At 34.7% G+C, this 26,082-nt stretch overlaps 1 protein-coding gene and 3 long non-coding RNA genes across 4 annotated transcripts; 3 read left to right on the forward strand and 1 right to left on the reverse strand.

Moving 5' to 3' along the window:
* Positions 1–3,905: 3,905 nt before the first annotated feature.
* LOC123711463 lies at positions 3,906–4,418 on the reverse strand. The gene is made up of 2 exons (XR_006753955.1): positions 4,315–4,418; positions 3,906–4,151 (listed from the first exon to the last, which is right to left on the reverse strand). It is a non-coding gene; the product is annotated as an uncharacterized LOC123711463 (long non-coding RNA).
* A 1,684-nt stretch (positions 4,419–6,102) lies between these two features.
* LOC123711467 lies at positions 6,103–6,675 on the forward strand. Its single transcript, XR_006753958.1, has 2 exons — positions 6,103–6,207; positions 6,435–6,675. It is a non-coding gene; the product is annotated as an uncharacterized LOC123711467 (long non-coding RNA).
* A 9,542-nt stretch (positions 6,676–16,217) lies between these two features.
* Positions 16,218–21,259, forward strand: LOC123711460. The gene is made up of 2 exons (XM_045664064.1): positions 16,218–18,707; positions 18,805–21,259. Exons 1-2 carry the CDS (start codon positions 16,359–16,361, stop codon positions 18,829–18,831), a joined length of 2,376 nt encoding a protein of 791 aa, XP_045520020.1. The 5' UTR covers positions 16,218–16,358; the 3' UTR covers positions 18,832–21,259.
* Positions 21,260–25,181: 3,922 nt separating this feature from the next.
* On the forward strand, positions 25,182–25,716 carry LOC123711464. Its single transcript, XR_006753956.1, has 2 exons — positions 25,182–25,324; positions 25,476–25,716. It is a non-coding gene; the product is annotated as an uncharacterized LOC123711464 (long non-coding RNA).
* Positions 25,717–26,082: the final 366 nt, after the last annotated feature.

The raw sequence follows: 26,082 nt of genomic DNA on the forward strand, positions 1-26,082 counted from the left end.
GACACACCTGGACCACATCCAGGAAGTACTAACGACGGGACTTGTTAAAACTTCCTATAACCGGCTAGCATGGAGGGTGAATGTGATATGTCTGGACAGCAAGTGGAGATCCGTGGTCATTGATCCTTCGGGCAAAAGGCGTTTTAAAGTGTGTTAAAGCTCGAACGCATTCGTATTAGGTAATTGCGTATTACGTACCGTATACGAAACAAAACATGTGTCAATGTATAGGTTCAATACCTAAGTGACTCATTTTATTTACTCAACACTGGAAGTCCCTACATACGCTTTATAAATATCCGAGTTCATAACAATATATTTTATTGGTCATAAATAAAGCCAGTATGAAGTACTTAACAATTATCTTTATTGCTGTGTTGTTTGTGTCAGTTGCCGCAACAGAATCAGGTTAGTTTAATAATGATAATTATTTGAAATAAAAGAAATGTTTTTAATTGAAATCGTGTAAAGTGTACTTAGTACTTACAAAATGTATTTTCATATTTGATTGAAGGAAACACTTTTTCGAGTTAACGATTAATTATATTCTATCCAGAGACAATAAATAAAAGTCCTGCCTAGTTAAATCACCACACGTACAGTGGCGTGATCTGCAATATTACTTAATTAATTAATATAAAATTTTTAAACAATTGAAAAAGGCACTACCTTTATCGGCTTTAGATCTGCATCTGATTTATCTATATTTTTTTTAACACGTTCTTTACCATAAGCAGTATTGGCTTAGTGGTTGCCTGCGACTCTCATCCTTGAGGTCGTAAGATAGATCGTCAGGAAATCGGCATGCCTGTGCCTGCCATGTTCCAAAAAACACGACATGCCGTCGCCAGTCACAAAATGCTGATAACCTACAAAACAAAATATATTTATGTTTCTATAACTGACACTCAATTCAAAACTCTCGTTAAATTTTTGGGTTTATGAGTAATGATTACTTAAAATTTAGGGCTAAGTTTGTCTTTCTCTAACGATATATTTTATCTATTGTATTTTTTCAGATTGGCAACCCACAGATTCTATGCCGGGACACTCACGCTTTAAAAGGTGCACAACGAATAAACAATGCAGGGACTTATGTACAAAAGTACTTGCGTATAAAAAGGGAACCTGTCATCTCATTTGCTTTTGTTCATAATGTTTGTAGCGAACCTACAATTAAATAAATAAAAGTGCGACAGTTATATTAGTTTTCACTGTATATTTAATTACAATAAAAAGTAACAGTTTTATTTGCTTTTTCTATAAGTTCGTAGACCGTTAACCATGGTTTTATTGTTACTATTTGTTTTATATCACGAAAATAAATGAAGAAGAAAAAATGCGTAAAGTTTTATTTGTTCCGAGTAAATGCGAATATTTATTTATTTCTTGAACTCTGACTTATAGGAAATCGTCGCCCCTGTTTTGGAGTGAATTGAGGATTATGCTTGATTATGATTATGCTGCTATTAAGGTTTAACGTCAAATCATATAATGATTGAATCTTAGAAAATACGAATTTTGTCGTGCTTGCAATAATAATATGGAACTTGGAACATGTTCCAACTCGTTTGGTGAACATTCACCGGCCTTTGTTCTGTTCTTTTATCCATGTTATCTACAAATAATTATTAATTATTTCAAATTTAACTTTTTAAAAATATTAAAATAAAATGAAATATAAACAATACGAATAAATTCAACCATAAACAGATTTATTACTAACGTTAACTGTGAAACAATTTTTAGAAAAAAGTGATGTAGGTAGATATTAATTACGCATGATCATTCTCACCAAATCAGGCACAATCTATTATTAAATACGAAATACGGGATACGAAATACGGATAATAGATTTATAAATACATATAATATTTTTAAAAAATCGGTATTAATTTTGTCGTTATACAAGTAACAAAATACCCACCGGCAATTTAACTTAACGAACCTAAAATACGTTGAAGAAGATACGAAAAATAAATATGCCTAAGTAAGAGATATTACATATACGGCTCGAGAAGGACCAAAAAAGATGTGTGGGCCTGGGTATTCGGAAGCTATATCCAGGATGCTCCATTCCCTCGGTGAAATAATAAGCGCTGGTTCGGCTGTCGCGAGTCAGTATAATAAAAAAAAGGAAACCAATAATCGATAAGACTAAAACTAGCACTTACCATCAACGGTGGCGTATCCAAACACTGGATCCTTCAATGTTGAATAAAAAAAAAGCAAATGCTATACGGTATGCGGTATATATTTAGTGCGCACGCGACAGCGGTTAAAATTTAACTCCCTTGCGCCATTACGCCGGGACACCACCTACCATCTCCAGTTCGTGTGTCAAAGTCAAATCGACAAGTGTTATCCTTCTTTGATTGACACCGATTTAGCGCGAACTTCTAATGAGTAATGTAATTTTTATAATGAAGACTGTCAAAATTCTAATAACATATCATTGTCATAAGACGCGTCAAATTGATTATGATTTGATGCATGTCTCAACTTTACATTAGATTATAAGACAATTAATATAAATAATATAAAATAAGAAGAAGTTATAACTTAAAATAACAAGTCTACTTTAGTATAATAGTATAATTGGAATTATGGTAGACTTTTCCATTTCCAGTGAAATAAATAATTTTTATTCAAAAATTATTGTAATAAAATAACTTTTTCTTGTAATCAGATTTTAAGTTAATGTTGCGAGCTTTAACTATTTGTAACAAAAAATGTAATTTTCTTTTCTACTAACCCGGCGAACTTGGTACCGCCTCATAGTCAATGAATGCCGTGTTACAGGTTAGCTTTTATTTAATTTATAATTTTATGAAAGTAATAAAATAAACACTAAATAAATATTAAGTTTACTACTTTATTCTTTATAAAGTATTATATTAACACATAAAAAAGAAGCGTCTACGCACGTATAATATTTTACAACCAATATATACGACAATACTTTTTAATTACTGACATTGTTCTACTGCTACTGTTAGCACTGTTTTCGTAAAATTTTCAATGTTATAATAGTTACAAATACAACAAATAATAAAACCATGGATCGGTCCAGCCGTTTTCGAGTTATAAGTGTTCGAACAAACCGGACTTTGTTTTCTACATTAAAAATTATCAAGGTACTCACATGATATTATGAAAGATATGGCGCTATAGTTGTGACTAACCTATTACAAATGTAAAAAGTGGAAAGTAATTAAGTCGTTAAGTACTTTAAAAAATGCATGCTTGGGAGACGAGCCGCGATTCATATCGTAGGGAGGTAGGGACGAAATGCGGCTGAGAACCAATTAACTTTTAATGTCCGAATTTCATTTAAAATATACTTAAGACCCAAAAACTACCCAGAAACGACGACTAACCTACTTGTTTATTAGAAAAACAATACAAAAATCTGAGGCTCAGACCTAGAAGGTGATGTGGCGCCATTGATATTTATATATCATAAACTTATCTGATATGATAATGTGTTGTACAGTTCAATTATGATCATTTTCCTTTATAACATGTTTTACATTAATTATGCTTTAATGAATGAGAATAGACTACCAAAACTTTTTCTCTCAGCTGATCCAACAAAAGCGCGGGTATTCTTGTCAGATTGTTTGTACTATACAAGTAAAACAAAACAAAGGGCCACCTGCTATGAATGTGAAGAAAGCAACAATACAGCTCATAATCGCTCTTAATGATAGATCGTGTGAAGGCAGCCGTGCCTTTGTCTGGGATGAAAAAATACCTTTCATTGTAATGATGATATCGAGCGGAAGATTATGAAACTATTTGCACAATGCCTTTGTAGAGCAATGCTTTAACCGTAAACATGTAGTCGCCATTGAAACATACTTCTATTCTCAATTAGGTTGTAAATTATTAAAAACGGCATGTAATAGGCTTAAAAATTTATTATATAAAGAATTAACATAAAACTTATAATTTAAAATCTAAATTAATGATTTAACGTCTGCAGATGCACAATAGCTGCGCGTTGCAGCTGCCCGTGCGCCATCCCAGACTCCTGCACACAGATTGACACAACGCGGCCGTGCAGATCCGTTGACGAGCGCCGTTCAACATCTCCATTGGTTCCATAGCATCTGCTGCCAGTTCTGGTTTCTCTACATCCGGATTTTCTTTTGAGCAAAAAAAAAGTATATATTAATTTATTTATTATTATGTTCGGACTATCAAAACTATAATATACCATATACGTTGATAGTATTAGACTAATTCTTATAAAATTGCTCCCAAGGGCTAATAATATGCTGATATATGATATAACGTAAATTTTCTTACCAATAGGTGAAGCCTTTGTCATGCAGACGAGGGCAACCAAGATTGCAACGAGTAAAACCTTCATGTTTATTTATGAGTTTCTTTTAATCAATGTTAAACACTTGTTAAGAATATGATTGTTAGCTTACAGGCGTCATATTTATATGTAATTTAAGTAGGTTTACTGAAATCTAATCAAAGATTAGACTCGATAATCGGTATTATTATTATCTGCAGGGAAGAACCTAATAAAGTTGCAGTCATAGTTTTTGTTTCTTAACTTTGTTAATATTCTTCCGTAGTCTGTGGACATAGTCTAGGTAAAAGTAAAAAAAAAATATGATGATGTGTTTTCTTAATGTGTAAAAGCTATGTTAACAAAAGACAATAATATATGACGCTGTTGTCTTTAGAGGTGCCACTTAATTTTTATGGTTATGTCGATCCAAATTTTCAGCTCACGTTTAACGGCTCGCGGTCAAATCGTTGGGAATTATATGAGATCATTACATGGCATAATTATCAGTTATTATTTAATCAATTATTAAAATCGGCATTTTACAGTGTGTTGGATTAGTACGCAGCACATTAGTAGTAGCACCACGTAAATGTAAATGGTGATCTCTACTCCAAATTTGTTCATGTCTAACGTCTCATTCATTATCAAATGATTGGTTCTTATACAGACTAGACAGACATAATATTGGTTGCTACGCTAAACGTCAACGCCAAAGCGGTTAATTATAGTTTATGTAAATAATTAAATATTGTAAACAAGTACGGTACAAAGTAAACAAAAACTTAAATTAAATTCATCTAAGACTTGCATTTCTAATCTAAGAGTCAAAGTATGTTTTTGTTTGAGCGAAGACAATGGACGTATTTTATTTTATAAGTTTGAGCAGAGCGAGAGCAGTATTGACCTAGTTTCTTTAGCGTGCGATCCCTGAGGTTGTAGGTTCAATCCCGGGCTGTGCACCAATGGACTTATTGTTTAGGTGCATTTAATAATCTTTAAATAATAAGAACAGTAAAGGAAAACATTGTGAGGAAACCGGCTTGCCTTCGGCCCAGAAAGTCGACGGCGTGTGTCAGGCATCGGAGGCTGCTCATCTACACCTCATTGAAATCATCATGAAACAGATACAGAAATCTGAGGACCACATCTAAAAAGGTTGTAATGTCACTAGTTGCTGTTGTTATTTTGTAAGTTTATAAATAGGAACTAGTCATGTATGTCAAGTAATAATGTATTCTCTTTAAAATAAAGCATGTGTTTTTCACTAGCAAACAAGCAAAACTAAATCCCTAACCATGAAGTAGGAGGTGGCCTTTGTGTCCATGTACATATTTTGCACTTTCAGATATGGAGAAGGAAAAAAATACTATAAACCGTCTTAGCCACCGAAGTCTACTCACCTTCTTGCCTATATAAAATGATATAAAATGTCGCAGAAGTCCGAGCCCAAGAGCTATAAACGGTCATAGCGTCTCTCGGATTATTTATACTATATATAACTTTATTATTTTTGTATATTACAACTGAAATACAGGATTTTGTAAGGCCCTTTTTCAAAGCAATAATAAAGTATATACATAATATACTATGAGGTCAATGTAGAGACAAAAGAAAGTATGTCGTATAACAGGGTTTTTTCCCTGCAGATAATCTTTGATTAAATATGATCGTTTAATTGAACGCATATTAAAAGTAGGACAAAATTGATTAGACAATTTGATAGTATATCATTCAACTGTCTATCAAATTTGCATATAAATAGGATACACGTAACCGTCTAAACTCATTCTACCAGTGTTTAAGGCAAAACTAAATTAATTCAATAATAAACATGAAGGTTTTGGCTGTTGCTCTATTTGTCGCCGTCGTGTGCATCACACTGGCTTCACCTATTGGTATATTTTTTTTAATTTCTTGAGGCGAGCTAAGGTTGTGATTCAAAAACTAGACTATAACTCCCGCATGTCAAAATCCATTCCACCCATCATACATTTTTGTTGAATAAGAGTCAGAATCCGCGCTCAATATCTTACTCTTAGTGAGTCTTACACGAATATATTTTAGTAGTAATTATAGAATTTGTAGAGAGTTTTTCTATTCATTAATTGTTAACCTCTTTCAGATGAAGATTTAGACAATCCACAACTGTCTGTAGAAGGCATGGAACCAATGGAAATGTTAAACGGGGCTCGTCAACGGATCTGCACAGCTGCGTTGTGTCAATCTGTGTGCAGGAGTCTGGGGTGGCGCACGGGCAGCTGCAACGCGCAGCTATTGTGCATATGTCGACGTTAACCGTTGTTATTCTTAATTTAACTTTAGTTTACTGCTAATTTTAAGGTATTAATAAATCATTAGGCTTACTTTTTTATTTTATTTCCATTGATGTACCAAGCACTGATTAAAAAAAATTTCCAGCCCAGTGCCATTTCAGTTTTTGAGCAAAAGTTAAACCTCTTTTATTCCAGCTTATGTAGATAATTTCCAGCTCTGGCTTCCATAAGTTTGGCTGGGTAGTAGACATGAGTTTATAACTTTACTTAAGTTTCTATTAAAATGTTTTTTTAGGTTAAAAAGTGTGTTCTTCTATTTTGTTGTTCTGTCGTCTAACTTCCGGAATTCCCATAATATCATAGTTAATTTTAATTAAATATTCTTCTAGTTCTAATAGTCGGTCGTATGATGGTAGATTGTTGACGTTGTATGTTATAATATTTAATTGGCGGCTTAACTTTGTGTGATTCTTCGAAGTTTTTATGGTTGAGTTTGTAGATATGTAGCTTTGGAGGGTTTTGGTCGAAATCTTCTACAGTGACCGGCCGGGTTGGAAGATTTCTTATGCTTTTCATTGAAGTTAGTTTATATGAAATATCGGTGTGAAGAGAGGGGGTTAGTCACTATGCATTTTTGTTCGTTGTATTTTTACTTGTCAAGAATTCAACATGCTTGGTTTTATGGCACCGTCGGTGACACTATTTGACCTTGTGGCCTTTATTTTTGAGCCAGACTGTTGTTGTTATTTATTCTTTCCTGTTTTATTTTCTTGAATATGAATACTCTCAGGGGATATTGAGAGATTTCGTTTATTCTCTGTGTTTCTGTTTTTGTCCCGTATTATAAGTTTATCGTACTGTATTATGGCAGTATTCCCTTTTCCTCTTTCAATCTTAATTTGCTCTTGTAATTATTTTCTTTTATTTAATATATCACGCAGATAATCTTCTTTTATGTGTAATTTTTTATTTAAATATTTTTAATCCTAGAAAAAGTGCCAACAATGTTTGAAATTTTAACTATTAACTGTCGTTTGTTTAATGATAACTTTTAGTTTGTTTTAATTTTTCGTCTATTAATAAAACTTACTTACTTTTCTTTCTGTTTCATACATGTATATTGTTTATCTATGTTATCTGTTTTGGCTTTGTATATTGTCTAAGTTTTTTTATTTTATAATATGTACGTTAGCTGGAAGATTACTAATAAATAATAAAAATACAAAGATATTAAAGTTTATCTATAAATAATCCGGAAAACGCAATGACCCTTTATAGCTCGTGGGCTCAGACTTCTGCTACATTTTATACAGGCAAGAAGGTGAGTAGCTTTCTGTGGCTAAGGCCACAAACGGGACACTTAGGCAACCTACAGATAACGGCAAACTTCTTGAGCATTAAACAAGGGTGTGGGGTAAAGTTTGCGCATCGTACACAGCGCGGGACACAAACTTCTGCGCAGGCATGGACTTTTGTTCCAGATTTTTGCCGGTATCTATACTTCATGGTTCCGGTTTTTGTTTTGTTTGTTTGTTAATGGTAAACACATGCTATATTTTATTATAAAACCTAGACGAACATACATGGCTAGTTCGTGGCGTTACAAAATTTTTAACATTTATCTGTTTCATGATCATTTCAATTTAATAGGCGAGTAGGTGATCGAATTTACGACCTCAGGTATGAGAGTCGCTGAAGCCATCAGGCCAACTCTGCTGTTGCTCTGCTAAAACTTACAAAATAAAATACGTTAATTGTTTTCGGTAATCTAAAAGAAATATACTTTGACTTTTACATAGAAACGCAAATTTTAGATTAATTTTCACTTTTTTATTTACTTTGTATCGTACTTGTTTACAATATTTAATTCTTTACATAAACTATAATTAGTTTTTTTTATAACAGGTGATATGATAAGATTGTAGCAAAAATAGATTTTATAAACATTAATGCGATAAGGTAAATTTTGTAAATCCCCGACACTTACTAATTTGTTTTCGTAGATAAAATAAAATCTATGTCACAAGTTCCTATTTATTGCCAGTTTCTTTACATTTATGTTTAATCTTTGTTTAATGTAATGTCTAAGAAATCTATATCTACAATAATAGACATTTCTTCATGTATTTTGGTTAGTTTCGAAATACTTAATGTCATGTCTCTTGGTCATATTTATTACTTTTCTTTGATGGACTACAACTCTTTAATCTCTGTATGTGATTTATGCCGGTTTCGACATGATGTTTATTTTCTCAATACAAGCAAGAGTTAGTTTAGGGCCACCGGGTTTGAAAGCACGTCCTACGAGGTGAGCTTCCCACGCCCAACTCACTAGTCCAACACTTATTTGATCCACTACACTCAATATGTATAGTTTTAAATAGAATTCACCTCTAAGCTTTCTTACATTGGCGTAAAGTATAGTAAGCAATCTGTCTGTCTAATCTGTAAAACCAAAAAATTGGTCTTAACCAAAAAAACAACGCACGCACACACTCATTCGTAAAAGCCAAAGTCCCTCTTTAACACATTGATAGGTAATTAACACTCATCATTTTCTAGTTTTACTGGGTTATTTTGTATTCAATTTTTAAACTTTTAATTTAGTATATTTTATCACTATAGCTCTAAAATATGTATGCTCGTTTTCCGTAAAACAATTGAGTTGTAATACTGAACCGCAAAATTGGTTGATTGCGAAGGTAACCATTTGTAGGGTCTTTATCTGTTAAAATACCTGCTTTGTATTTTACTTACAATACTAAAATTTATGGGTACTCAAGTGAGAACTTAATTATAGTATTTTTTTCTGGAAATCTATTATCTATGTCCGTTAAAAGAATGCACCCCTGTGAGAAGAATACCCGAATTTTGCCAAATGAAAAAGAATTAAGTAAGTAATATTTAATTATTTATGTTATTGACTACGTCTGCATTGAGTAGTTTAAACTTTTAAAGCAAATGGCGTCGGAAACAGGTAGACTCAAATTCGAAATGGGCCTAAAATTTTATATTTATTTTAAAAATGTAAATTATATGATATATAAGTAATAGGTGTATCAACGTCTACAGACGCACTGTTGCAAGCTGCCTGTGCGGCATCCCAGTCTTCTTTAACTCTTTCCTGTCCCACTGCGATAGAAGACAGTTCTGGAGATTCTATTTTATCAGCTGAAAGATAATGATCATTTATTCCTGCGGTATTATCTTATGCCACATTTTGAGTCAATTAATTATACTACGTACGCGCCATATTCTAAAGTGTTCATAGCTAAATGAAAACTAATTTTATTTCAACAGACTACAAGTCACAGTCCTAACTTTAATATACGATTAGAACCTGCATGTAATTAAAAACATAATTGTTCTCAGTATTTAAAGTAAATCACAAATGTTCTTTGGGTTTAATTCGATAATATGTTGCGTTGTATCCCAAAGGTCGTCTTTTTGGCCAGAGTTCTGAGACTTGTAAGTTTAGTAAGGAATATTTCTCATAACTATATCAATTTACCGATAGGTGAAGCCTGTGTAATGCACACAAGGGCGGCGAAACAAGTGACAAAGACTAGAAACTTCATGTTTATAAGTGAGGGTATTGTCTGTTCTGAATACTGGTTTAGAATAAGCTTTCTGACTTTCAAGCATCGTATTTATAAGTGCATTTTGTAGGCAGTTTAATGAAATTAAATCAAGGTTGTCCTACATGCATTGTTCAATTTAATTAATCATTACTAACCCTCTATATTACACTAGATTATGGTCATTTATTTAGCTGTAATATGCATTTTATCGTAACAGTACAAGTAAAATGTAATAAAGTAAAAAACAGACGGTCATAAAAGGCAACGCTCCGCTCCGCGTTGGCGTGCTAGTTCGTTAGGATTAAAGGAGTACCTACCTACGACCGAGACGTAAAAATTATCGCTTTAATAAGTTTACTTCTGTCGAAATAACAAATTTAGACGAATATGATACTTTTTAGATGTTTAAAAGAGTCGTATGAACCTTCATATTTTATCGAATACTTCCTTTAGGTAATTAATAGAATCACAAAACATGTCTTCGGCTGGAAAGCTACTCCAAGGTGCTTTTGGCGTTTCTAAAATTGTATGTATTGCGCAAATTTCCTTAAATTAGCAGTCTAAATACCAAACTAATATAAATGTATCTTTGTTATAAACTCAATAGGTTTAAGTTTACTCACGTTATTAAACTTAATGTAATATTTTTCTACAATCATTATTAATAACATTTGAAATTTATCACGAGCTTTGCGGTGAAGGAAAAAATCGTAAGGAAACCTGCAGCAATTCAATGGTGCGTGAAAAGTTACCAATCTGCACTGGGCCCGCGAGGGAACTATGGCCCAAGCCCTCCTGTTCTAAGAGGAGGCATGTGCCCAGCAGTGTGACATATATAGGCTGGGATGTATTATTAATAAATACATAAATAAATATATTCTTTAATTTTTTCCTGGTATGGCTTGAGTCGCACTTGGCCGATTTTCATTTATTGTTATCATATTTTAGAAGATAGTAAAAATTATATTTAACAACTGACAATAATATCTGATTAACACTAACAATCTACAAAAATTAAAACTAACTATTTTTAAAAGTTATCTACGTAAAAAGTATGCGACAGTTAAATAAAATAGACTTTATTTGCTAGTATGTGTACGATGCGCAAACTTTCCCCCACTCCCTTGTTTTATGCTCAAGAAGTTTTCCGGTATCTGTACAGAAATCTAAGGCTCTATCCTAGAAGGTGGTGTAGCGACACAGGTATTTTTTAAAATATAAATATCATTAAATTATCACAGTTAAGGCCAATAAAATTGTTGATTCTGTCAGATAAACATGTTTATGAAAAAAATTAATTGGTATAAAGAGAATGGTTAAATTTATAAGAAGCGCAAAAATAAATATTTTTTCGGCCAAGGATAACGTGTATTGTAGTTAATGACCGTAGCTTTATACGCGCGTAATTATTAAAAACCCATAAAGAAAAGTTGATGGAACACTTGATCACACGATACCACACGATGTTTGTCGTGATCGTACCAGCATGTGTTATATTCCCACACAACGATAATTTTGTTACTATCACAAAAGAGAGTAGAGTTTCACCCACATGCACATAGGTACATGCATATACACAAACACACCCCAACAAATAAAATTGTATACACTGGAAGAGCGAGGAGCCATTGATTAGTTTCTAGGAAGCCTCGACATCTCGCCTGTATAGAATTGTTGTAAAAAATATTTTTAAGAGTAAGTTTGAACATATATCTTGCTATTTCGTGATTTACATAAGGGGTTATCCGGGGTTCGAATGCTTGACTACAGGACTAAGCGCACTAGGCAATACTAAATATAGACAAAGTTCGTAGTAAATAATAATATTTTATTTCTAAAGTGCCTTACGCGATAGAGCATGTGGTAGACAGATTTGTGCGCCTGTTTTATTTATAATTAGCTCTGTTACTTTATACTAACAATGACATATGCATACGATTTGATTAAATTAGTCCGAAATTAAGATTGATTACAGATAATTTAATATAAAAAAAATACATATTATTATAATTTGGTCCAATTGTCCATGTCTGCATATTAAATAAAAAAAACCATACACATTATATATATAACATTGTATCTATCAGTTAAATATATATGTAATATTTTATAAGCATGTTTCGATAGAGAATATTGAAGCCAGTGATTTTGGCGACACGCTTTTGTTGTGTCCATGGGTGGCGGTATCACTTAACATCAGGTGAGCCTCCTGCCCGTTTGCCTCCTATTACATAAAAAAAAACATTCAAGTACTTTATGATTAAATATATGGTGCAACTTTAAAATTCGATGACGGTTCATCCAACTCTTTCTGTCACAACGTATAGATATACAATTTCGTCAGTTCCACGAACTCTCAAACTCTATATTATAGGCTCACGCATATTATCATATTGGATAACTTGTACGATTACGTAAAAAAAAATCAATTATTTATAATGTTGACAATATTTTACAAAAATACGTAAAGCGAATTCCAACACTAATTTACAAAACCAACAATAGGTGGCGCAAATTCAGAAATAGCTTCACCCTTTTAAAAAACCCTTGAAATATCTTTAAAAGCTTAATACTTTGCTAACCAACGTTAAGATAACTATAAATTACTACTGTACGAGCCAAAGCTGTACATTTTGCTCACTCAGGCTATCTTAGAATTATAAGCGTGATGATCCCTATGTACGTGCCAAGGTTCGTACATTCTTGCTCGTTTACAAGCTTGACAAATTCCTATGTTTGTACGTGCCATGGATGTACATTTCGATCACTTATAAGCGTGACGATTTCCCAAATCGTCGGAGTTACACCCCGAGAGCATAGCCAGACGTAGGCACTCTCTTTGACTGTTAAATTGTATTCATTCGGTATATAGCAATTAGCACGTCATTATTTCGCTCATATTCTATTGTAACACGCGAGTGGTAAATATAGAGTAAATCAATAAATCTCTATTATTTGAAGCATCCCGTTGACCCAGGAACCGTACATTTTGGTCCTTCGAGCTATCCGGGAATAGCGGGTCTTTCGCGTTCAGTTGATCGCGTTCGCGTTTTACTCCGTTTTCCTGAAGATCGGCGCCGTGGAAAAACATCCCACTGCTGGTTCGTTGGGTCATCAAGCAAATCAAATACCATCATCCGCATCAATAGAAAAGAGGAGAGCAACGTTTTCAAGGATCCAGACTAGTCCAAATATATCGGCGTCCTTTCAACCTAGAACAAGGCGACGGACGTCAATCTTCAACGGAGAGAGGTAAACTGCAGTAAGCCCTCTCCCAACTTTTTCAAGAATCCAGACGGATCAATATATCGGCGTCCTTTCAACCGAGAACAAGGCGACGGACGTCAAGCGCAACATAGAGAGGCAAGCGACAGCGGTCGGTACAGTAAGTCCTTTCCAATTGTTTGAGCGCATAAAATTTGATAAATATTAGATTTATAGCATAATAACTGCAATCCCTTTCGAATAGGGGCACGTTATACAGCACTTTTAAACAACATTTATTGTTGACTGGGGCATCTTATTGGATACAATAAATCATTATGGATAAATTATACCAAGACCAACTAAGAGTATGGGGGGATATTCAGAAATTAACAAATAACTACAAAAAGGACGGAGCAGATAGAAAAAGAAATCCCGACTACTTTCAAAGTCGACTGTTGCATTTGGAGGAATTATGGAACAAATTTCAATGCAACCATGACCGTATGCTTATAGAATATAGCCAGGATCATAAGTACTTTCAGGAAATGGAATATGAACAAAGCCAGGGATCATACCACTCAATAAAGGAAACATTGAGTCAGGCCTACCAGGACATTTTACTAAGAATGGAAAAGCCTAAGGCCAGCACTAGCGTTAGCGAGTTCGAGGAGCAAGGAACGTCTGAAAGACAAGAATCGGCCCAGCAACAACAAGGGTTTGGTATTAATACTATCAAGCAGAAGGGGTATTCCCAAAGGATTAAGGATCTGCTCTGCAAGCAGGAGGCATTTTTTAGGTCCTCCGATCACCGTTCAATTGAATGTGATATAGACGCCATTACGGAAAAATGGGAACTCGTGGCAGAATTAGAGGAAATGAGGTCGCGTTGGGACGCGATTTATAATAATCACATAGAAATAGACGCCGAGCTCGCGGGAACTTTCCCCGAATATCAAGAAAAATATTACGAACAGGGAGCCATATATAGGCGCAAAAGGAAGGAGATAAATAACAAATTGCACTCTATCACTCCAAATGAAAAATTAACTCCCCGTATAGAAATACCTATATTTAACGGCAGTTTTGAAAAATGGGTATCATTCCGGGACTTATTTGAACAAGTTATCCACAAAAATTCAACCCTCTCTAACGCAGAAAAAATGCAATATTTAAAATCAAAATTAAGAGAGGAACCAGAGAGGCTTATAAATCAATTGCAAGTTAGCAACGAGAATTATGACGCATGTTGGAAAATTATCACAAATAGATATGACAACAAAAAACATATTTTAACATCGTATCTAAATAGTTTTATGCAGCTTCCAAAGATTGAAAAGGACAACCTGGGGCAAATTAAAAGACTTCACGATGTCACTTTGGAATGCTTGAATGGGCTCAAAAATTTGGGGATTTGTGTAGAGCATTGGGATACCATTATAGTTCATATTCTGTCTCAAAAACTAGATTACGACACCTATCAAGCATATATTGCATCACTAAAGCATCCAAAAGAGTTACCAGTGCTTAAAGATTTAATTGATTTCCTGGAAAAAACATTTACTGCCTTGGAAACAACAAGCAACAAACCTCAGCAGAGTCTTGTTACAAAACATCAATATCGGTCTAATAATAAGCCGATCAACAATAAATTCGTGTCATCGCAAGTGAGTAATCGAGGCCATGACAATATTGTTAAAAACACGTACTGTAAAATATGCAAAACAGCTAATCATGTCACGTTTAATTGTAAATCTTTTATAGCTATGAATCATAGAGAAAGGCTTGATACAGTTTTAGCATTACAGATATGTACTAATTGTTTATGTGACCACGATGTCAAGGATTGTGTTTCACAAATCAGATGCAGAGTTTGTTATCAGAAGCATAATACAAGGTTACATAATGCATTAAATAGTTCGAATTCACCTAATCGCCCGTCTACAAACAGGCTTCAATATCAAAATAGTAATTATACGAGGGAGCATTCAAAAAGGGTACATACGGCATCTAAGGATTTTTCAGAAGTCCTCTTAGCTACCGCAAAAATTAAAGTGTTAGGGGTTAATGGAAAGCCTTACCTTATGCGCGCACTTATTGACCAGGGGTCTCAAATATCAATAATTAGCGAAAAGGCAGCACAGTTGTTGAAACTAAAGAGGGAAGGCTGCAATGGTGTTATCTCAGGAGTGGGGGAAAACACACAACGAATCAAGGGTCAGGTTACACTGACCTGTACTTCTATCCATACTAACTATACATTAAAAACAAGAGTTTTTATCATGAATAATTTAGTACACAAATTGCCAAATAACTCCTTTAATATGCCGTCATGGCCATATATCAAAGACATCGAATTGGCAGATCCCGAATTTAACAGAAGTAGTCAAGTAGACATATTATTTGGGGCCGATGTCTACGCCCAAATTATGATGAGTGGAATATTAAGAGGGGAAAATCTTTCACAACCAATAGCACAACAGACACGATTTGGATGGATCTTATGTGGAAAACTTAAGTCATATCAATGCAACATAATACTAAATAACACTGAAGATTTACAGAAATTTTGGGAAATAGAAGACATTGAAGAGTCCCCATCCGTCGTGTCCTCTGAAGACCAATATTGTCTTGAGTTGTATAAGAAAACAACACTGCGCCAAGCAAATGGAAAGTACAAGGTTCGACTTCCGCTAAAAGATAATTTTAAGGAAAGTTTAGGTCTGTCCAAACCAATGGCGGTAGCACAATTTCACAGCCTGGAACGGAAATTAGCGAAACAGCCAAAAAACTGCAAGGCAATATAAGGATTTTATAAATGAGTATAAAGACTTAGGGCATATGTCTTTCATAGAAAACAAGGGTCCGGAGATTGGGTATTACTTACCTCATCATTGTGTTACCCGGGAACATTCGGAAACTACAAAGCTGCGTGTTGTATTCAATGGATCAGCAAAGACATCAACGGGACTTAGTTTAAACGACGTAATGTATACAGGTCCCAACCTACAACAAGACTTACAATCCCTTATATTAAAGTGGAGAAGATTCCGATATGTATACACCGCAGACGTGGAGAAAATGTTTAGAAATATTGACATTTTTGAGTGCGATCGGAAAATGCAAAGAATTATTTGGCGAAATTCACAAGGTCGACCGTTACAGGAATATGAATTGACAACCGTAACGTATGGCACAAAAGCGGCGCCCTTTTTAGCCATGATGACTTTAAAACAGCTAGCTATGGATGAAAGACCTCGGTTTCCACGGGCAGCGGAAATCACAGAGCAGGCATTTTATACAGATGACTTAATATATGGGGCCCATTCTATAGAAGAAGGATGCAGCATGGTAACGGAGTTACAGGATTTGTTGCAGTCAGGGGGTTTTACTTTAAGAAAATGGGCTTCCAATGAACCAAGAATACTGAAAGAGATTTCGGAAAAAATTAACCGAGATCAAAACCAGCAAATATTTACGTTTAAAGGAGATCTTATTTCAAAAACATTAGGGGTATACTGGAACCCGAAAGAAGACTGCTTTATGTTTCAATCGTCATTTGATTTCTCGAATAAGACGACCAAAAGAGCGCTTCTATCAGATATATCGAAGCTGTTTGACCCACTGGGTTGGTTAGCTCCTGCAATTACAGCTATGAAAATAATTTTTCAAGAAGTATGGAAGCAAAACATTAAGTGGGATGATCAAATCCCTACTTCTATTTTGAAAAAATGGAAGCAATTTAAAGAAGAAATAGAACTAAGTATTTCTAAAATAAGGATCCCGAGGTGGTTGCAAACTAGTCCGGACAGCACATTAGAGCTACATGGATTTTGTGATGCATCAAATAAAGCATATGCCGCAGTTATTTACTGTCGAATAAACAACAAGGTTTCATTGGTGGCAGCCAAAACAAAATTGGTACCCGTTAAAGGAAAAATCTCTATTCCGAGAGGTGAATTATGTGGAGCGGTTTTATTAACAAAGCTGTTTAATAAAGTTAAAGCATGTTTAGGGTATAATAAAATTAAATGTTACGGTTGGACGGATTCCATGGTAACCTTGGGGTGGATACAGGGACAGCCTGAGAAATGGAAGCCATTTGTAAGCAACAGAGTCAAGCAAATTGTTCAAGATATGCCGTCAAACACGTGGCGCTATGTTAAATCAGAGGAAAACCCCGCAGACTGCGCCAGTCGTGGTATTTCCGTCAAACAACTTGAAATGCACTCTTTATGGTGGAATGGTCCATCATGGCTTCCTTTATATAGGAATGACAAGGAAACTCAGTCATATTTTACGAAGGAAGAAGAAAAAAATCAATATTTAGTTAATATAGTACAAGGTACAGATAACACAGTAAAGGGAATAATACAAAACTGCAGTAGTTTCTCACGGGCAATCAGGATAGTTGCTTGGATATTACGGCTTTTACCAAGAAATAAGGATAAAAGGGAACGATACCTTACATTAGCTGAAGTCAAGGAAGCGAAACGGAAGATAATTCGCAACGTACAAGAAGACGACTTCTTCTATGAGATAGAAAAGTTGAGAAGAAAGGAGAGCATTAATAAAAGTACACTAATTGCATTGAATCCATATCTTGGACAGGATGGCCTTCTTCGTGTGGGGGGAAGGTTGCGAAATGCCTTCATTAGTAAAGACATGCAACATCCCATTATAATTTCACATACTGGTAGGCTGACTGACTTAATAATAGACCAAGCGCATAAGCTTACCTTTCATGGCGGCCCTCGCCTAACATTATCACTTATCAGACAGAAGTACTGGATTTTGGGCGGTAATAGAGCAGTAAAGAGGCAATTGAGATTATGTGTAACATGTGTTAAAAACAACCCTCGGATGCAATATCAAATAATGGGCGACTTGCCCGAAGCTCGGTGTAATCCGGCGCGACCCTTTAAGCATACTGGAGTTGACTTCACGGGATATATCCTAATAAAAAGTAGCAAAGGACGAGGAATCAAGTGCACAAAAGGTTACATAGCCGTATTTATATGCATGGCTACAAAGGCAGTGCATTTAGAAGTAGTATCTGATTTAACCACCTCGGCCTTTCTAGCAGCATTGAAAAGAATGGCGGCCCGAAGAGGGACTCCGGAACATATTTATAGTGATAATGGCACAAATTTTATTGGTGCCAATCGTGTACTTGACTCCGGGTATGACGAATTAAAACGAGTATTCGCAGAAGAACAATTTGCCACCACAATTACGGATATGGAAATAAACTGGCATTTCAATGCACCTGCATGGCCCTCTGCTGGCGGATTATGGGAAGCAGCTGTTAAAAGCTTAAAGGCTCATACAAAGAAGGTAATCGGGGATCAAAAATTCACATATGAAGAACTTTCGACACTCGTAGCGCAGTTAGAAACCTGTTTAAATACTAGGCCTCTATGTCCAATTTCAGAAGATCCGGAGGATATTAATTTTCTAACACCAGCTCATTTCTTAACTGGGGGCCCTACACTTTCATTATTGCCCACCGAAAATGACTTAAGAACGAGATGGTACTTAGTGGAGAAAACTTTCCAAGACATATGGAAGAGGTGGCAATCGGAATACTTGCCTACATTGACATCTCGAAGTAAATGGCAAAAACCACGAGAAAACTTAAAATTACAAGACTTGGTCGCTATTCACGACGCGAATATTCCTCCCGGAAAATGGGCTATGGGCAGAGTTGTAGAATTACATCCAGGCACTGATAATATCGTCAGAGTAGTTTCGCTAAAGACAAAGAACGGAGTAATCAAACGGCCAATTGTCAAATTAAGTCCCTTGCCAGTGCAGAACAGCAGTAAAGAAGCAGCCGAAAACGAATCAAACATATCTGCAAAACCACGGCCCATACTACGAAAGGGTCTCGGTAACGTTTTAGCGATAATGCTTTCGTTTATATTTTTTTTAACATACGTATCAGCTACGCATCCGGAAAATTATAATATAAGTACATTCAACAATAATAAGGGGTTATACTTAGACAAAATAAGTAATATGCAATTAATTCAGGAAAAATGGAGAATCGTTGTCTACTATGACATGAAACCCTATTGGGAAGGTGAAAAGGCATTCGAACAATATTATAAAACTTTACAAGGCATGTGTTCTGCCCTCGATGAAAAAACACATTGCGAAATTACTATGAATCAATTACGTCATAGCTTCGAGGAACTCAAATACTACGATCAGGTGTTGCTTACGCAGCACCCGGGCACGCGCTCGAAGCGGCGTCGGCGCGGCCTTATCAACGGTGTCGGATACGCGGCACACTCCTTATTCGGAGTATTGGACGAATCATTCGCTGAACAATATCAAAAGGATATCTCTTTAGTTAAAGAGAATGAGCAGCATTTGGCAAACCTGTGGAAAAATCAGACATCAGTTCTGGAAGCGGAGTACAATCTCATGAAGCGGTCAGAGGAAGAAAATTATAATTTACGAAAATTAATAAATCGACACGCAAATGAAGTTAAGAAGGCAATTACTACTCAAGTCACTGAAATCAATAGACTAGAGCGCATTACTCAGTTTACTCTTGACAGCATTTCAGCAACAAACGTACTTGCTAATTTAAGGAATATGCAGGAGTATCTGATTGACACCATCACCGATATTTACCATGGTCGATTTAATTTTCACCTTATTTCGTCGGAACAATTACGCAGGGAATTAAATATAATATCCAATCATATTTCAACAGATCTTTCTTTGCCAATTAATAATAGTCAAAAACAATTTGGCAATATATATAAATTTTTAAGAGTTAAGGCAAGGATGCTTTATGAGCAATTAATATTGGAAATCTCGGTTCCGCTTGTCAGCCGAGATGATTTTGAAATCTATAATGTGATTTCTGTTCCTTATAAGAGTGACGCACTTACGATGGTCAAAATTGTCCCTATTTCAGATCTCGTCGCAATAAACAAAGAAAAAAATTCATACATACAGATGTCAGAAAATGAATTGCTATCAAGTTGTGATTATTATTCCGATATTTATTATTGTAACCTACCTAAACTGTTTTATAATATGAAACCAGAAGATAGCTTATGTAAGACAGGAATGAAAAAGCAATGTCAGGTTGAGAAAATGCCATGCGATAACGAGTGGATTGACCTGAATAAAAAGAATACATATTTATACTTTTGTTGTGATCGGTGTCCATTACATATTATGTGTGGCGATCAAATTTCTGCAGAACAATTAAATACGACTGGATTAATAAGCATAGGTCATGGTTGCATGTTACGCAACAAGAAAGGTGTCATTTATGCTCATAACGAGTATCAGAATGTGCTCAAGACTGGACCAATGGTTTATTCGCCTTATATGGATTCAATTAATAATATGATAAATGTGTCCTTATCCTCGGATGTTATTGAAAATTCAAAAAACAACTACACAATTAATAGTCTTGATAAAATAGGCACGGATCTGGAAGATATGCGAAAGGAGGCTCCCATAATTAGTAGTGTGACATTTCACGACGTACATCAGTATATTGCCTTATACTCTATTTTGGGCATCTTCGTCGTGGTAGGAGCGATTCTATTGTTGCGGAGGTTTCGTCGAGCAGGTACGGTAGCACCTGTCCAGCAGATACCATCTGGCCAAGCAACAATTCCAATACAGAAAACAATTGATGGGCAGCAGGAGACGTCGATAGCGGCATTGGCAGCAGCAGTGGCAGCCAGTCTCGCAATGGGCTCTACAGAACCCACCCGGGACCGGACTCCGATAGGTCTTAGTGTTAGTGATAGTGCCGTGGATTGGTGTAGGAAGTGTTAGCATAAGTTTAGAGACTTTAAGTACCTCCTAGAGACTATTAAGCACGTAATGGATTCATCTTGTAAAGCACTACATATTCATAATAATCAACAAAACCCGTCTCTTAACTTTATAAAACTGGAGATATTCAACGATAACAGTGGAATGCTAAAACACGGTGACATTGTTTTCTCGGTTGTATAACTATTTATACAAATAGTCAGTGTCACTAAATTGGGAGTCCGTTTCTACACAGGGTACGGTACTTTGGACCAGTTCCGGTTTTAATGACACTCTACGCCACAGAAGTGTTCCGGAGATTGTCGTGGCGACGGGGTGGTGGTGATGACCCGTTAGCCGCGCGACAGACACGTATGAGCCTCGCCCTCAAGGGTTGAATACCATGTAAAGTTCTTAGAAAACATATGAAGTTCATAAAGAACAAGAGGACCCGCTCTTCACGCCATAACATACTATGTAGAAGATTTGACTTCCAATTTTGCTTATTTTATTTAACTTTTAGAAAAGTATAAATTCATTTAATAAAGTTATTTAAGTTTCATGGCTTATATTTTTTTTTTACTATATTAGTATTTTTAAGCACAAAGCGTATTAAGGTACTTATATTTCATACGAAAGTATTGTGTTAGTCTTACCTTACCTATTCCTTAGTATTATCCTTTCAGAGAGTTGAAGAATTTTTTAACAAATATAAAAATATTATACTAATAGACATCTATGTTAGCTTATATAACTTATTTCATAAAATGAGTGTCATCACTTGAAATTAAACGTACTATTATTAAAATATGTAGTGATATACTAGATTAGATATTAAAAAAAAACTGATTTAAAATTTATAATAAATTTATTCATCTTCAAAAAATTCATAAATAAATATTTAACAAAACAGGTACATATGTCATTTTAAATAAATATACTTCAATATATAATTCACATATTTGCTTTAGTCATAAATGATTTTAGTAGTTAGACGTATAGGAGAACATAGACGTTTTCCAAGTACATAATTAATTTTATTATACATCCATAGTAACATAGATGTTGTTTTGTGCAGTGGAATTTTGTTTTATCCGTATTCTCAGCTTTATAATATTTAAACTTGAATGAATGAAAATGACCACCAAAAGCTTTTGCTTTTTCAATTTTCATACAGAATTAGCAAGCAACAATTTAGATACCTAGGTAACACTGAAAATGTTTAGAACATGAAAAACGGCTTGATAAAGAAAGATGCCAATACTTTTATTGTTTTTAGAAGTAATCTCCGTTCCCCTCTACACATCGTCGCATTCGATGGAACTACTGAGAAAAGCAGTGGGCCCATTCTTCCTTAGGTGTCTCTTCTATGGAATTTTCGTACGCTTTCACCTCATCTTTAGGCCTCGTAAAGCGAATACCTCGAATTTTATCTTTAGTTCTTGGGAATATTGTATTTTGGTTTCAGGTTCGTAGCAATATATCCAGCTTTCATCACCTGTCACGATGTCAAATACAGCATTTGAGTCACCGCCGTTGAACTTATGTAACATTTGGCGACACCAGTCCATGAGAAGGTGTTTCTAGTCGTGGGTAAAAGTATGGGGAATCCATCTGGTACAGAGCTCCAGACACCTAAATGTTGAAATTTTTTTTGAACTTAATTCATACCAATGCCTAGGCTTGCCCGTATTTGCTGATAGGTCACTTTCTTATCTTCCTCTAACATGCGTCGCACAGCACTGATGATCTTCAATAGTCGCTGTTAAACGACGTGCCTAATCGGCGGCGGTGGATCATCATTGAGATTGCTACGCTACGCTTAAACTCGTTAAACCAATTGTAAATAGTGACACGAGATGGGGCTTCATTAAGAAATGCTAATCGCAGACTATCATAGCTTTGTTGTTGAGTAAACTCTGTGACTGTGATGAAAAAATACTTTTAATTGTATTGATATAGAGCCGAAGATAATGAATTTATTTGCACAACAATTGTAGAGCAATGCTTTAACCGTATATATATTATTTATCATAATTTAAATAAAAGTTAATTTTCGCTTGCATATTTTGACGTTGGAACACTAAATTACCTTTTGTTGCAATGAGGGTTTATATCAGTTTTAAAAAGACGTTTAATAGGCCTTACAATTTATTATTAAAATAATTGACATGAGATTTATAATAAATCTTATCTCTATCTAATCAAAATTAATGAGTTAACGTCTGCAGATGCACAAAAGTTGCGCGTTGCAGCTGCCCGTGCGCCATCCCAGACTCCTGCACACAGATTGACACAACGCGGCCGTGCAGATCCGTTGACGAGCGCCGTTCAACATCTCCATTGATTCCATAGCATCTGCTACCAGTTCTGGTATCTCTACATCCGGATTATCTATAGTTAAAAAAAATTATGAACATTCTTAAATTCTCACTTACTCTTAATAATTAATTACTTTTTCAAAACATTTAGAAAGTGAAGTTGTTGAATGTTTTTGTTGGACAAACAATGGAATATCTTTACAAATTTATTAATTATTATATTTGGAAACTCTTTATAACGCCGCTTTGAGAGGCTTTTTTAATAATATTGCGAATAATATTCTAATATAAAATATAACGCAAATTTATTTACCCGTAGGTGAAGCCTGTGTGATGCAGACGAGGGCGGCAACGATTGCAACGAGTAAAACCTTCATGTTTATTTATGAGTTATTTTTAATAAGTCCTGAACACTTGTTAAGGATGTGACTGTTCGCTTACAAGCGGTGTATTTATATGTAATTTAAGTAGGTTTCCTGATCTAATCAAAGATTAGACTCGATAATAGGTATTATTATAATCTTCAGGGAAGAACCTAATAAAGTTGCAGTAACAGTGTTTATTTCTTTTCTTTGTTAATATTCTACCCTAGTCTGTAGACATAATCTAGGTAGAATAAAAAAAATGAAGCTGTTGTCTTTAGAGGCGCCACGTAAATTTTAACGGTGATCTCGATCCAAATTTTCAGCTCACGTTTAACGGCTCGCGGTCAAATCGTTGGGAATAATATTAGATCATTACATGACATGTAATTATCTGTTATTATTTAATCAATTATTAAAATCGGCATTTTACGCTAAATGCTAAAGTTTTAAATCTGTTAAGTAGTTTAGGTGAATGCCAAAAGTAAAATATACATTTTAAGAATAAGTTTACATATATTATTTAATAAATCAGATAGTTGATTGTCTTATGGCTTCAGCGTCTCAACTCGTAAGTTGTCCTTTCTAATCCCTACTGGTGAACTGGCTACGGTGAATAAAAATCATGTGTATAGGTCACATAAAGGAATGAAGGGATTGGTTTAATTTCTTCAATTACCGTATATTATGAAACCTGTCTCTGTTAAAATTAAATGCTTACCTTTTGCACCAAATTAGGGACTTGTGACATCGATTATGTTATCTTCAAAAATAAATTACAACAGATAATGTTGACAAAATCAATTTTTGCTACAATCTTGTCATATGTAATAAAATCGTTTATTATATATTGTATTGTACAAGTTAAATAATGTAAACAGGTTTGGTACAAAGTCTAAGTAAACAAAGAATGAAAATTCATATTATAAACGCAACTATTGCGTAATACATTCTTTTTTACAAAATAAACTTTTAGTCTGGGTTTATTAACAAAGAAACAAACATTTATAATGAGTGTTTATTTTGTATACTATGAGTGAGTATCTGTTAGGGCACTTCTAGCTTAAACGGCTCTTAACAAATTGATCTTGATATTAACGTATTTAACTATGAAAATACATACATTAGCAATAGATAGGTTCTATTGGTATAAGTAGGTAATTACATGAAATATAAATAACATCGTATGACGTCAATGTAGCGACAAAAGAAAGTATGTATAGCAAGGTTTTTTACCTGCAGATAATCGATGATTAAGTATGATTGTTCAATTGAATTGCACATTACAAGTAGGACATCATTGATTAGATATCATTCAAATGTCTATCAAATTTGCATATAATTAGGACATGTAAGCGACTAAACTCATTCTAAAAGTGTTTGAGGCAAAACTAATTTAATTCAATAATAAACATGAAGGTTTTGGCTGTTGCTCTTTTTGTCGCCCTCGTGTGCATCACACTGGCTTCACCTATTGGTATATATTTTTTAATTTCTTGAGGCGAGATAAGGGGGTGATTCAAAAACTAAACAATGACTCCCGCATATCAAAACACGAACATATATTCCATAGTAGTTGTAAAATTTGTAGAGAGTGTTCATGTTTATTAATTGTTAATTTCTTTCAGATGAAGATTTAGACAATCCACAACTGTCTGTAGAAGGCATGGAACCAATGGAGATGTTAAATGGCGCTCGTCAACGGATCTGCACGGCTGCGTTGTGTCAATCTGTGTGCAGGAGTCTGGGATGGCGCACAGGCAGCTGCAACGCGCAGCTATTGTGCATATGTCGACGTTAACCGTTGTAATTCTTAATGTAACTTTAGTTTACTGCTAATTTTAAGGTATTAATAAATCATTAGGCTTATTTCTTTATTTTATTTCCATCTGTGTACCAAGCAATTTAAGCTTGAGAAATGTAACTTGCGTGTCGTTTTCAAATGTTCTGTTTTCTAATTTATTTATTATTTAATTACCATAATCAACCGTGATGAAAGCATGATTGCAGGTCCATACACTTTATAAGAAAACCCTTTAGTTTAAATAATTCAGTCACCTACATGTATGAAACGATACGATACCATTTTTGATTATATTATATATGTAATACATAATAATAAATAATTAACTTACCGCCGATTTGTTGCTGCCATATACCAAAGAATATTCAACATAGTGATTTTCTCTCGGTAAACCGGCAACTATGAAGACATGATGCCCGCGGTTTCATTCA

The sequence above is a fragment of the Pieris brassicae genome, chromosome 6, assembly GCF_905147105.1.
Source record: "Pieris brassicae chromosome 6, ilPieBrab1.1, whole genome shotgun sequence".
NCBI classification, from domain to species: domain Eukaryota; kingdom Metazoa; phylum Arthropoda; class Insecta; order Lepidoptera; family Pieridae; genus Pieris; species Pieris brassicae.